We start from the raw sequence: 14,054 nt of genomic DNA, 5'->3' as shown, positions 1-14,054 counted from the left end.
CTGATAGAATTTTGGCCACGCGCCACAAAACTTTGCAATTGGCTGCTTGGATTATGTTTAGCAGCAAATTATATGAGAGATCCTGGTCGTATTTGTTTATAAATTAATGCCAGTGAAACAACATAGGTAGACAATTGCATAGGTACACACAAGCACACATTCATAGGATTTAGGATTGCAAATAAACAGATTTCACAGGCACCCGTCTAACTCTATTAACTGCCATGTTGTTCCTCCTTATTTACACTCGTGTGAGTGAAAGTTTAGTGATTATCATGTTTTTCAGATGAGTAAAGGCTGAAACATTGACATTTAACTAGCTTAAGTATATCAACCTTTAATACTATATAGAAATATTCCATCCTTTTTCTTCCTGTATCCTCCTCTCTGAAAACTCAATGCTTGGTTGGTCTTGCAGCCATACATATACACCTGGTATTTGTGTGAGGATGCTTGAAAATAAAAGTTTGGCTGATATACTCATGCACAGATTATAATTTCTTATTTTTATGTATGTGTTCATTGACATTAATTTGATGCCAAATATGTAGCTGAAGAGACTAACTGTCTTGAGTAGTTGAAATAAAGAGTAAATTTGATGAAGTAATGGTGTTACTCCTGAGTCTGACTGTTGTAAGAGAAATTTGATACGATACACAGCCTTATGAGACACTGCTTCTTGAATACATAATCTGACTTTCTGAACAGAGCTACCTTGCCAGTACTTCTACATTTTCCCTTTACCTTACCCACACTGGAAGGACAGAAACTTCATTTTCCCTTTATCTTCAGTGACTCTAAAGGCAAAAAATTCCTTGAGCATCACTGATCCTAGTGCTGTACTTCATGAAATTCATATACAGTTTCAGAAAGTGTGTTAGAAATTGACTTTAGGGAATCTGTTTAACTGGGGAACATGGCATGTTCCCAAGTTTAATTTATCATTTGCAAAAATATGGGATATTCATTGTTGTCCTTTTTCTGCTGTTAGGAATTACACTTGTGTGTGTGTGTGTCTGAATTTATCATTTAGTCCATAGGATCAACTAATCATGTAAAATATATACCTTAAGCTACTGTCATTCTGAAGCATCTCAAACTGGATTGATGTAAGATTACATGAACTTAGACCAAGAATGGATCAGTAGTCTCTGCTTCCTTTTAAATGTAAATTCTAAACAGCAGAATTGATAATAACTGCTTTCTGGTCCTGTCTTTTCCCTCCTCTTTAGATCATGGCGGGGGGGGGGGGGGTATGTGCATGTGTGTATTTGTACAAGTTTATACGCCACTGTTCTCAAATATATTATTTCTGTCAGTACTATGAAAGGGTGATTGGACAGAAAAAGTGCTCAAGAGCCTCTAATAGATTTCAATCCAGTCTGCCTGCTGCTCTGTTTTGCACTGAGTCAAGTATTTTTTTAAGCTGATAATTGAAAACCTATCTTGTTCTTACAGAATGGCTTTGCTGTTGTAAGGCCCCCAGGCCATCATGCTGAAGAATCAACAGCCATGTAAGTACCAGGGAATATTGCCCATCTTGGAGCACTAAGGTTACTGGCAATCACCTGCGTTGTGCATGTCTCTGAAGAACTGTAATTGTTAGCAGATGACTGCAAAGGCTTTCTAGGTACTCCCAGAAGCAGATTTATGGCCTCAGAGATCATATAGCATTTTTAAAAATGCTCTGATCATTATTTATAGCTGTTTTCCTGACTGATTTGCTTTCTTATTTCTGTTCTTCTCTATTCCACAGGGGGTTCTGCTTTTTTAATTCGATTGCAATTACTGCCAAATACTTGAGAGACAAGCTAAATATAGGCAAGATATTGATTGTAGATCTGGTATGTATTCTTGGCAAGCATCACACTTTCAGTGCATCTAGACAAAAGATAATGAATTTGTATTTATATATCAGACTTTCCTGCTTTTAATACCTACAAGTAATAAAGGTGTGCATTTCCTCTGATTTTGGGAACTCATTAAAGCCAGGATGGCAGTACTGAAGCCATAAACATCTATGTTTCACTTTAATGGTGTTAACTGCAATTTAATGAGAAGAAGGCACAGATCAGGGCAACTTTTATGATCCTTAAATGAATTGATACTTCCACCGTTAAAATAACCCTACAGAACCCAAGTTTACTTTTCCCTACAGAATACAAACTTTAAATAGTCAGATGTGCTTTAAAGAATGTTGTTGCTTTGGTAACCAAATTGGCCACTTCCCCCAGCTAGCAATGATTCGACTTGTTGTGTAACTTCGATATTATTAAACAAATCAACAGGTCATTCCCTCTGAGAAGTTTTCAAGTCATGTGTGCCAGCTTTTGATGGTTCCCTGAAGGAAAACTACGTGATTAAAAATCCACTTCATTGGATTAGTCTTGTATTTTAATAGAAGGCATTCTTACACAATACTTAATATGTTTAACAAATGGGTTATTTAAATGCAAATGACATTTGGCATGTTGTCTATATTATTTTCATGAATAATGAATTGGAGCTCTGCCTTGCACTTAAAGGATCAGCCCAATGCACAGCTCAAGGAAAGTTGAATGCTGATTTATGAGCACCATTTTTGTTTTCCTACAGTTCATGAGGAGGTGTAATAGGGTGTCTGACAAAGCATAGACAGGAAATGAACCCTGGCATCAAAACCTAACCTGTTACATCTGCACTTAATTAATTTTTGCAGGTGATAAAAGATTTAAAGACAAAATATGTTAAAGGGTTTTTGAAGTGCAGGGCTTAATAGTCTAAATCTTGTTCATATCTGCACTCATAATTAAATCTTATTGTGAAGTCATGGCCTTACCATCTAGTACTTTTGTTCAGTTAAACATGCGTACTGGCTGTTGAAGAGAAGCAGAGAAAGGGGGAGTGTGGGAGAAGGAATGGCAAGTGAAAAATCAGTGGTAGAATGAGTATATGGGTAGGTTAGATATTGTTAGAATGTTTTTCAAATGTTTCTCAGAGTGTTCTATTATCACTTAGGAACATAATTCAACACTGCAAGAGACCACTATTTTTTAAAAATTCACTTCCACTGTATGTTGTATCTGTTTGCTGACTGGAATCTTAGAGTTCATTGGGTTTTACTGCTATAAATGCTGGTCAAAGGTGAACTCTATTTTTTTCTTGTTTTTTAATAAGAAAAACCTATTCAAAGTTTGCATTTTGTGAATGTTTTTCAGTCTTTCTGACTGTAAGTGTTACATTCACCTTGTCGGGAAAAGAAATCAATTCCATTTGACCTACTCAGCCAATAAGCACTTAGGAATTCAGCTTCGATTTTGCAAGGCAAGGTTAAATGTGCAAATCATTACCTGTGCAAATGATTACCTGTGAAGCTGCCTATCCTTACCCAGGAAAGTAGACAGGGAATGCTCAGCCTCTCTCTGACTCTGTCCCATTAGCCAGAATATCTCAGCTGGTGAAAAGGGAGAAATATATGGCTGACAGATTACTTCATTCCTGGAGCAGTTACAGTCCAGTCTCTAGTCTGCTCCATGGTCAGTGCAATGATGTACAAAAATTCACATGGAAAATTTCTGATGTATGAAAATTATGGATAATTCACCACCCAAATTGAATGAGTGAACAAGTTAATTGTGATGTCTTTATGTCCACCAACAGAGAGTTTTGGGCATCTGAAGGAAAGAATGCAATTACAGATGTTAGACTTGAAATTAACCTTTAAGGCTATATTTTGATAGTGACTAGCACAGAAGGACCCCATGCTGGTTGGCAGCTATACATGTTCCTACAGTGTAAATGTTAAAAAGTAATATTCAATCCCACACATTAAACCATACTCTAGTTACTAATTAAGTGTAGTTCTCATAGATGCTACCTGTGTTCATATAAATTCTAAACTTTTAAACTATTTTTTTGCTACACTAAAATAAAACACTGCTCTGTCAGCTTTTCTTTCCTCATTCGACCATTTAATAAATCTCCATTTCGAACTGACTTGCGTACCCTGAATACATTTGATCTACTAAGGGCAGAATATGAACATATTTCCCACATGGTAACATCCGCAGTTTTAAACAACACGTTCCTTTGTCTAACCAGAGAAGTTACTGCTCTTCAAAACAGAGTAGCCCTTGGTGGAATTAAACTTTAGACAAGAAATCTAGCTTTGAGATTTGAATAATAATAATTAAAAAAAAAAAAAGAGCTCTGTATGCCCATTTAATATTTTTTCTGCTCATTTGAAAACTGTTACAGCAAGAATATATCTAAAGCCCAAAATATGCATGGAAAAGAAAGACTAATTAAAATCACAAAATGAACTTCTATTATGGTTTTAGTCATAGCATCTGCAGATATGTCTATATGGCCAACATAGCTTCTCAGGTTGTTGTTGCAATCCTTGTTCCAAGATCATCCATACTTGCATGTATGTTAGGATGATCTGGGTATGTTTTGGAGTAAACCAATTAATTCTGTCACAGCTGAAGACCGGATGGGATTCTGGGGTTAGTCTGTATGCCAGATTTTACTTCCTTTGCCAGTCAGAGCCCTCTAACACTATGCTGATTGCCTTCAAATCTCCCAACACCCTCACACCAGCGTGTGCTCTCTTGCACCTCCAACATGTGTTAAATTTAACCTTGGCATTAAGTCACAGTTGGGCTGTAACTTCATCCTTATGTTGTTTCAAGTACTTGCAACTGAGAAAAGAAAAGTAACCATTATAATATTACCCCACAGAGGTCCCAGAGGTCCAAGTCAAGCACAGTGCAGTACAAGTAAGACTCAATCAATGTAGAGAGTCCTGAACAATGTGGTTGAAAGTCATGGGCTACATCAGCTGGCAAAGAGCTCAAACAATGGCCAGTGCGTGTTGTGCCGTTGGCAATGTACACCTAACTTGAACCTTCCTGGACTTTAGGCATCCTGAGAAAAATGTGACCATTGTTTCTCTGAGGCTAAGTTTGGTTTAGACCTCATAACATTTGCAAAATAAATACAGTCTGGGTGGTAGTGTTGCCATTGAGAGTACTTTGTCTGTCCTCCTGAATTCTGTCTTTAAATCAGAAATTTCAAAAGGATGGATTAAAGGACTAAAATCAATAATATCTATAATTTTTCAGTTTCTTACAAATGCCAGTGGAGAAGCTTATAAAAAAGACTCAGTTTTCTTTTACTGAAAGGCAAATGGATTTTCCATTTTCACTTGTAAAATTTCTTGTGTGTCTAACCACACAGAACAATAGTAGAACTGTGAAAACAAAACTAAAAAAGAGGGAAAGTCCACATCATCAGCCTTTGTTATATAGATACACTGTCAGCATTTCTTTTTCAGTATTTTATTTAATGGCAGAATTTCTTTTCACTGGCATTATATAATGTTTGAAACATGGAGACTGGCCAAGGTCACTCCTTGATTGTGGAAGGCACCATCCTATCTGCCAGATGATTTAATAGCTAATGAGATCATATTCCTATGTCTTCAACTGTTGCCGTCATGATTTTGCAAAAATGAAGTATGAAGTCCTTTCCGCATCTGGCATCTCTTTTGATGTGGATCTAACTGCTGAGGGACTGCTAACTGAACTGAATGTTTCAAGAAAGCCAATTTACTCAGCTGGTCGCAGAGCCTTTGACCTCAATAGTGGAACTTGGCAAATCAATGAATACACTTATGTTTAGTGTTCTGTCAAGAATTGTGAAAAAGCTCTGTAAACCATAGATCCTTCTGCAAAATACTAGTTTGTAGTTTAAACATTAGTCTTTCTTCAGAGGCCAATGAGGCTAGTTAATTAAGCCTGAGGGGTTATGAACTGTTGGCAGTTAATAAGTCATAAAATTCCTCCATAAAACAGGATGCTAGATTCCATCACTGAGGCAAGGAGTACAAAGAGCCGGTGTATAAATATCTAATTGTACAAAAGGACTGGGATTTCTCAATGACTGCTCATCTGGAGTCTCCAGGGCATGCTCGCTATGGTTTCCTGATTTTTAGAAGCCAGTTTAAAAAATGAGTGCATTAAAGAGTAATTTGCCTGAAAGTTCAGGAAGTATGGGGTGGTGAAGGGAGGGGGAAAGGGAAAGACAAAAGGAGGGCAAGGGAGAGGGAGAGAAACAGAGAGAGAGAGGGGGTAAAAGAAAGCAGAACTGAGCTCTCTACCCTGAGTTGGACATTATTACATTTGTCATCTGTTTTCTTTCTCCTTTAGGATGTTCACCATGGCAACGGTACACAGCAGGCTTTTTATGCTGACCCCAGCATCCTGTATGTTTCCCTCCATCGCTATGATGAAGGCAACTTCTTCCCCGGCAGTGGAGCCCCAAATGAGGTTAGGTTTATTTCTTTAGAGCCTCATTTTTATTTGTATCTTTCAGGTAATTGCGTTGCATGATTACCCCTAATTTTCTTGTCCTTCTCTGGTTCTTTAAATTACACCAGATTACCAAATTGTCCACTGGGAGCAGGGGACCAGTGGAGAACAAGTGCATAACCCAGAGCAGTCCTTGTCAAACAAGGCTGGGCTGATCTGACATGTTTGATGTTTGTTTCTAAAGCACACTTGAGAATTTTTTCTTTTTTTTTCTTTTTTTTCTTTCTCCTCTCCCTCTCTCTTTTCTTCCTTCCTTTTCCTGCTCTTCAATCCTTTTGGCATTCTATTCCTATTTTTCAGGTTGGAAGTGGCCCTGGTGAAGGGTATAACATAAATATTGCTTGGACAGGTGGCTTGGATCCTCCTATGGGCGATGTTGAGTATCTCACAGCATTCAGGTTGGTACCTTTTTGTTTTAAAGTTATGAAAACTGGTTGTAGAATATAAGCACATGAATAAGGGCTACTATGATCTTGAAAGAAAGGAGAGTGACCCGTGGTGAAATTAACTTAATCCTGGTATCCCAGTATTTGAAAGCTTAGTAAATAATAAAAATGGATAATTTAGTTGTTGTGATCATCTACTCAGAATCGACACAAAAGAAAGTTTAGTGATTTTATCGGTTGCTCATTTTATCATTATTATATCATGCCATTAAAATGACTTGGAGCTTGATCACTTATCTATCTACAAAATTTAAATGTAAGCATTTATACCAGGCAGAAGAAAATTACTATTCACGTTCATGTTGATTGCAGTTACATGCAGGTAGACCAGACACAGAGAAATATGAAGTATAGTGCGAATCCAGCCTTCCTCATTCACTTAAAAGTCTCATCATGATGCTCACAGATTTGACCAACTGACTTTTTTGATGAATTGCAGTAAAATGTTGTTTACTTTAAATAATTGTGAAATGTTGTAGTAAGAATGATAGGAAATGTTGCATGCTGTATTTCTCTTTGCTTTCATTCGCTCATTCTAAATGAAATTTTATTCTTTCTTAGGTGATGCGTCATAATCTTTAGTCTCATTTTCATGGGACCAGAGGAGACAAAGCCAGTTTAAAACACACTCTTTTAGGCTTTCAGTAGTCCTGTCTTACATACGCCATTTCCTTTCCTTGAAAAGCAGTCCAGTGGAAGGGTTTAGTGGGCAATCACCTCTCAAGATTGGGCAAATGCTGCGTGTTTGAAAAGAGGTTTCGTTTAGTGGAAACTGATATGCAAGAAAGGCAATAAGACAGCTAATGCGTATCTCCAATCACTTTCAAGACCTTTAGTTTGAAGAAGTGCCTTATATAACTTTTGACTATATTCTATTGAAAATACATCACAAAAAGTATAAAACGTTTCTTTTACTGAAGCACTCCTGTGCAGTCCATGAAATAATATACAGAGGATCTAATAAACAACACACCTGAGTCTAAGCCCTAGACACAGAAATAGCCTTACACATTCACAATATCACACTGTTATTGTGCAAAAGTTTTTAATATTATTCACAACATTTGCCTGTACTTAAAAAGAGTCTAAACAAATAGTGGCAGGCTCCAAATTTTCTACACCTCAATATTACCTCAAGCTCTTTCCAAGATCTCTCTTATTCTTTGATGAGATTTTACAGATGTTAGGGGACTGGAGGTTTCAAATCACTGGTATTAGTGTCTGATATTAATATATCTGGTATGATCATCTCCAAATTCTTGGTTTGGAACCAACTTGTCCCAATAATGTTATAGGTAATGTGGCCATCTAACACTGCAGAGAATGGCAGCCCCAGCTTATTGAGCAGAAGACTCACATAACTGAGACTGCAACCATAATTGGTACCCCTGCTATCCTGACAACAAATACCTGCACTTATTAATACCCTTTCAAATATGTACTTTACAGTTCTAGTTTAAGGCACACTAGTAAATAGTTTGGTGTAGCTAATATTGCTGCTGTACCTATTACTCTGCTTCAGAGTTAGAAGGAATTTCAATCTCTGTGCCTAAGCAAAGCAGCACTATCCAGGAACATAAAATTCCTGTAAGCTACTGCCACTGACTAATCATTTGCAGACACACCACTAAAATAAATGCTTAATTATATACATTTTTTTAATGCAGATAAAAAAAATGAAGTTTGGGATCTCCCTTAAAAGAATTGCTGATGGTACAAAATTTAATGCTTCTATTTTAAATGCATCCATTTAACCTTGTAATGAATGTTGTAATTAATGTGAAGTTTATACATTGTGTTAAATAGTTAATTTCTTTTTTTTTTTTTTTAAAGAAATATAATGCTGTTGACTGATTACAATAGATACTTCTGTTTTCCTTTTCTCCAAAAGAGTAGAAACAACAGGAAGTGTTTCCCTCTGCCTTAAGCCCATTTTTGCCTGGGCACAGTCTTTGTGCCCTCTGTAGGGCTTATTGATATGGATTGGGTATGACAGTTTTGAGTGGGAATCAATGAAGCAAACAGCATGGAACTTCAAAGGGAGAATACAAAAATCTGTAAATTACGTAGGATAAACCAGGTAGCTATCTTCTATGGGTCTAGTCTGAATGGTAGGTAAATTCACAACTCCTAGTAAAGACACATTTAATTTGTGGACCAGAATCTATCCCTGCTATTATCCAAAATGTCACTCATGATGTAGCCTGCGTTCTCAGTTTGGCCAGGACAGAATTTTGAGACAGGAATCAGGAAAGAGACATCCATAGATAGAAAGGAAGATATAGAAGAATTGCTAAAAGAACCCCAGCAAGTCTGTTATTCTGGAGTTTTGACCTGCAACAGGTCAGGTTTTAAGAAAATAAACAGTGAGTTTTGTAGATAGGAAAATGGGCTTGATTTTTTTTTTTTTTTTCAAATAAATTGATTTTAGAGACAGAGTTACAGAGGAGATCCTAACTAAGGGGTGGGCAAAATGTTGGAGATCCTCAATTTTAAGAGAAAAATAAGGGACAAAATGGAGAGATTTTCTCTTCCTACCTACTCACCAATAGACTGAGAGGTTATGCAATATGAAATCTCTAGTGAAGGCAGGAGAGGGTGTAGGAGAAGGTCCTCTCCAAAATAACCAAAGTGTGAGTAAGTTTGCAGATGGATGGAGCCTGTTTGGAGAGAAGCCGAGGCTTCCTGCTTTCTGGCTGCCTCGAGAGCCTAATCCTTTGAGTTCTTAGGAACTAAGAAATTTGCATTAAAATCATCTAAGGCTCCCTGGGGGGTACACATAACCTTCACTTTCTCACCAGCAGAGCCCCAGTTTCTTCCTAGAATTGCACCAAGCATGTATTTGAAGTGTCAGCAGCCCTGACACTAGGTAACTTGTTACTGTTAGATTGACTGTCAAATTTCACAGCAGAGATCCTTCTGAATGATAATGTCCACAGAAATAGAGACCAAGGCTTTTTTCTGCCTCTAGAGTTTTTCCCATAATCAGGTATTATATATGATGATCTATTTCATATCAGGTATATTATTCTGAGGCCAGAATCTAAAAAGTATAAGCATTTACACGCACATATATATACATGCAGGTAGCTGAATAGTAGTTATTTTCCACTGCATAAATCACTAGAAAAACCCATTTTAAGTAAATCTTGTTGGGACTCACTCTTCCTCAAAATTCTCTAAGAAAATATTTCTATTTCTTCAGGAAAAATCAACTTTCGTCTGTAAAAATGCAGAAAATTTGAAGAGTTAGAGGCATAACACAGAACAATCACTTCAAAGGCATGCTGAGTGAGTGGCTCCAGTGGGACTCTAGTGGGAAACAGGAAAAATTATGGTGCTGGTTTGTGTCTGCCATTTTGGTTTCAGTGCTACATTATTGTATTTTGAAACTAACTCTATCTAGTGCAAAACCAAATTGAAATGGCTTTAGCCAGTTTGAAGATGAAAGCTGCTCTTTCATGTATAAAACAAAATGTTTTCCTCTCCATTTCTTTTCCATTTCTACTAAGAAAATATGTTTACTCATGTTAACTGCAAGGAGGTAGTAGAAAATGCAGGAAAGAGAAGTTTCTGTAGAATGGAAAAGTGCAGTAATCAAATCACTATACCTTTTAATTTTGCCAGAAAAGTTTTGTTTGATGTTTACTATATTTAAGCCATTGGTCTAGCTACAAAAACCCTTGAAAGAATGTCCTTTTTCTAAAGAGTTCTTCTTCACCCCATGAAAACAAGAAAGCACAGCTCTTTTCCATTATTTTCAAGGCCTGATGTATCTTTCCCTCTAGAGATTTTTGTTTCATCATTTACTTTCACCTATTCAGGTTAAATTCACTTTAATGTCTTTGAAAGCAATAGAAGATGATGGCTGTTTTCTAAGAGGATGATTCTACACCCAAGTTTATGGGGATGTAATCCACTCTTTTCTGCCAACAGTTATAGAAAAAATAAGAGCAATGGTCAACTACTAATGTTCAAATAATTATTTTCATAAGCTCCACATTATACCAGATGTGCTCAGTAAAGGAGGCAGCAGACAGAGGCTCAGGTCTGTGTTGTGCATGCACACGTGTGTATGTATGTGATTGGAGTTTACATAGATGTGATGTGTTTCTGTAGAGCAGAATATAGAGGATGCAGGAAGCAGTGGAAACAAATGTGAGTGTTCGGTAGATGGAGAGACAATCAAGAGACAGAAGGAAACTGGGGTGTGCCTTCCAACCGCTTTGCGCTGCTTTTATTCAACAAAGGAGCTGTAAATTTGGCTTAACCAGCCAGTATGCTCTGGCTGCTTTGCTCTACTCCAGAGTAGCGTAAAACAGCCACAGCGTATCAATGAACCTGGCCATAAAAGCTTACATAAAACGAAATGTGTGTGTGTGTGTTTCTTGGAATTATTGGAAATAGCTCATGATAATATTATCTTTAAGTTCAATTTTTAGCAGTCACATGTATGATTTTAATTTAAGGAGGTGAGCAAATTCAAAAAACAGAGATGACATTGAGGCAGAGTTAAGGATGAACTATATGCATGATTTAATTTAAAATACAGCACAAAATTTATAATTACGCCAAAATAATAATTTTAAACAAAGAGACTTCAAAATTAAAATCATACTTAAAACCACATATGTTGAAGTGTAAAAATGAAGGAAAACGAAGGTGTGCAGAAAATCTTCACTCTGTCTTACAGTGCCCAGTGCTTATTTTGGGAGACAATAAATATGTTAAAAACTCTCTGTAATCTAATCTCTGATCACAAATACTAAGAATTATTCATTGTAACCTTGTGCTCTTACAGGGCATAGTTAAGATTATTTGAGAGAATGCATTGATGTATACTGACCCTTTTTTTTGGTCTTATTTTTGTATTTCCTGATCTGATGACATTTAATTCTGACATTTCACATAAAAACTTTGTAAATATATCTTTGCTGTTTTTCAAATATATTCTCCTTGTTAACTCTGTTTCAGCATAGGTACTGACAATGAAATTTTTTTACTTTTAAAGTTACAATTTCCTACATAAACCCTTAAAAGAACACTCATAGAAAATATTGCTATGTTTTCCTTATACTTTTTCATATAAGTATACATAGATAATAGATATTTGTATATATTAATTTAATTTTCCTGTAAATTTTACTTTTATAACTTTTTGTTCACTAAGAAATTAGAGATTTAAAACCTTAACAAGTTTTTTAAAACTTTAACAAGTTTTATGTATCCTGTTGGTATTGAGTTTCATGGTTTTAAGTATGTGTGTTGGAAAAACAAAAATTCTTTGTTTTAGCTCAAATCACTAGTCTTCCACTTTCGTTAAACGTCCATTTGTTCATGTACTACATGTGTAGATAAAGTGCACATTCTTGCCTATCCATATTTATTATTTTAAATACATTTGCATTATCTGTGTCATGTCCTTCCTATTTTTCTTCTCTCAAAATACAATATTTCTGGTCTTTCCAAGCTCTTTTCATTTAGAAATCTGTCCAGTTGCCCAACATTTTAATTGCTCATCTCTGAAGCTCTGCTATTTTCTAGAAATGAGCTAAATACACCACATGAGGGCGAACCATCGATTTATATTATTTTGAATATTACTATGGCTTTCTTTGACATCACTGTATGCAATGTTGTATAACTCTCAGACTGAGTAGAAACCTTGGTTTCTGATACACATAGCAAAAGAATGTAGGAGACAAAAATCAACATTTTTCCTAGCTGTACCTAACTTTTTACAGTGAGTCATAGAACAATGGTATTATTGTGATAATGTTTAATGAATTCCACCAAGAATAGCTTTTGAGAAAAAAGTTCTTTTAAGCTAATAATTGTAAATACCCATAACTTAATGCTATTATTTTTTATGGCTGTAATGTCCAGATGATGCTGCTGAGGCTATTTTATACTAGATTGGGCCTAAAAAATATGATAAGACTCGGGTTCTGATTCAAATGTGAAGAGATAAAAAGACAAAAGTGTGGGAGAGGAAGTAAAAAAAAACAAGTTAGCTGCTCAGCCTCATGAGTCAACAAAACAACTAGAAGTAGACACAACTAACATCTTTAGAAATTTAATCTATTGTGTTATCAGCGAACTCCATTGGCAACAGCCTCAGACTAGCAAAATGCCATGTTTATATTCACTAACAGAAATAAATTATTTATTTCTCCATAATTTGCTTTACCATAACTAGTAAAGATTATCCCAGCTATTGTTATCTCTCTTGTCTATTTGCTGACAGCAATATTTTCAGCATTTCACTGTGTAAAGAGGAAGGCAGAATCTCTGAGTCATATGTGTGAGAGGCAGATAATGATTTCCCCAAATGTAGATGGACATTATTGAGACTGCTTATTATCCACAATGAATTGTCTTGGGCAGAGTACTACTTTTATGAAGAAAAATACAGCTGAACGGAACAGAGTCACGGAAGTCTAGGAAATCTATACAACGATTTCTGTATGGGTGTATTATATAGTTTGCTTTCAGTCACCCACAGCATTCTGTGGAGACATAAGTTACCGTTTCAATCAGTTTTTCATTTCTAATTTTGTCCACTTCTAAGAGTCTTTAAAACATGAACATTTCAACCAGAGATGTCTTTCTTTTCCCTTCTGCCATAGAAAATGTCTTAGGAGAATTCAAAGAAAGGTACACCAAACAGCTATAAAAAGATGACTTAACAGTGCCTGAGCAGTTCCTTTTGAAGAGGTCTGAAGAAGGTAGAAGTTTGCTTGGAATAATATTTTTAAAATCTGCTTATAGTATAAGTTTCATATGTAAATATTCAATAGTCCTGAGGATTTGTGGCTTTTGAATTATTTTTTTTAATGTGGTGGTGGGGGTTTTGTAATAATGGCAAATTTTCATGCTTTTTTGTTGTTTCTTAACAAATGTTCTGAACATTCAGATGTTTAGCATCGTGGGGATAGGGACAGAGTCCTTAGGAAATGGAGAAGCAGAGTTAAAAGCATTTGAAGCACTGGTATAAACAGCTTTTCAACATTTTGTTATACTTCAAAGTTCACCATAAAACTAGAACTGGCAACACTGTTTATAACCTGCGACCTCTTGTTCTTCCTACTTGTTTATTTTTATTTGGAAAATCTAACTTTTTCTCACCAAACTACCCTAAATTTTCACCTTTACTGTACCAGGATTTTTAAAACTGTATATGACACTCCTTTCATTCACAGGAACTACAGAAATGAAACCTTTCATTACAGAAATTAATTAGTGTCGGCTTACT

General features: G+C 36.0%; 1 protein-coding gene across 4 annotated transcripts in view; it reads left to right on the top strand.

The window, feature by feature from the left end:
* HDAC9 (histone deacetylase 9) overlaps positions 1-14,054 on the top strand; it is a 484,789-nt gene that overhangs the window by 380,880 nt on the left and 89,855 nt on the right. For all 4 annotated transcript variants that reach the window (XM_075746058.1, XM_075746055.1, XM_075746057.1 and 1 more), the window contains 4 exons: positions 1,459-1,514; positions 1,757-1,844; positions 6,192-6,311; positions 6,654-6,751. In XM_075746058.1, coding sequence (XP_075602173.1) covers positions 1,459-1,514; positions 1,757-1,844; positions 6,192-6,311; positions 6,654-6,751 — 362 coding nt within the window. The remainder of the gene's footprint in view (positions 1-1,458; positions 1,515-1,756; positions 1,845-6,191; positions 6,312-6,653; positions 6,752-14,054) is intronic.

Source organism: Balearica regulorum, chromosome 2 (genome assembly GCF_011004875.1).
Source record: "Balearica regulorum gibbericeps isolate bBalReg1 chromosome 2, bBalReg1.pri, whole genome shotgun sequence".
NCBI lineage: Eukaryota > Metazoa > Chordata > Aves > Gruiformes > Gruidae > Balearica > Balearica regulorum.
Note: the sequence above shows the minus strand (reverse complement) of the source record. Positions and strands in the feature narration are given on the sequence as shown.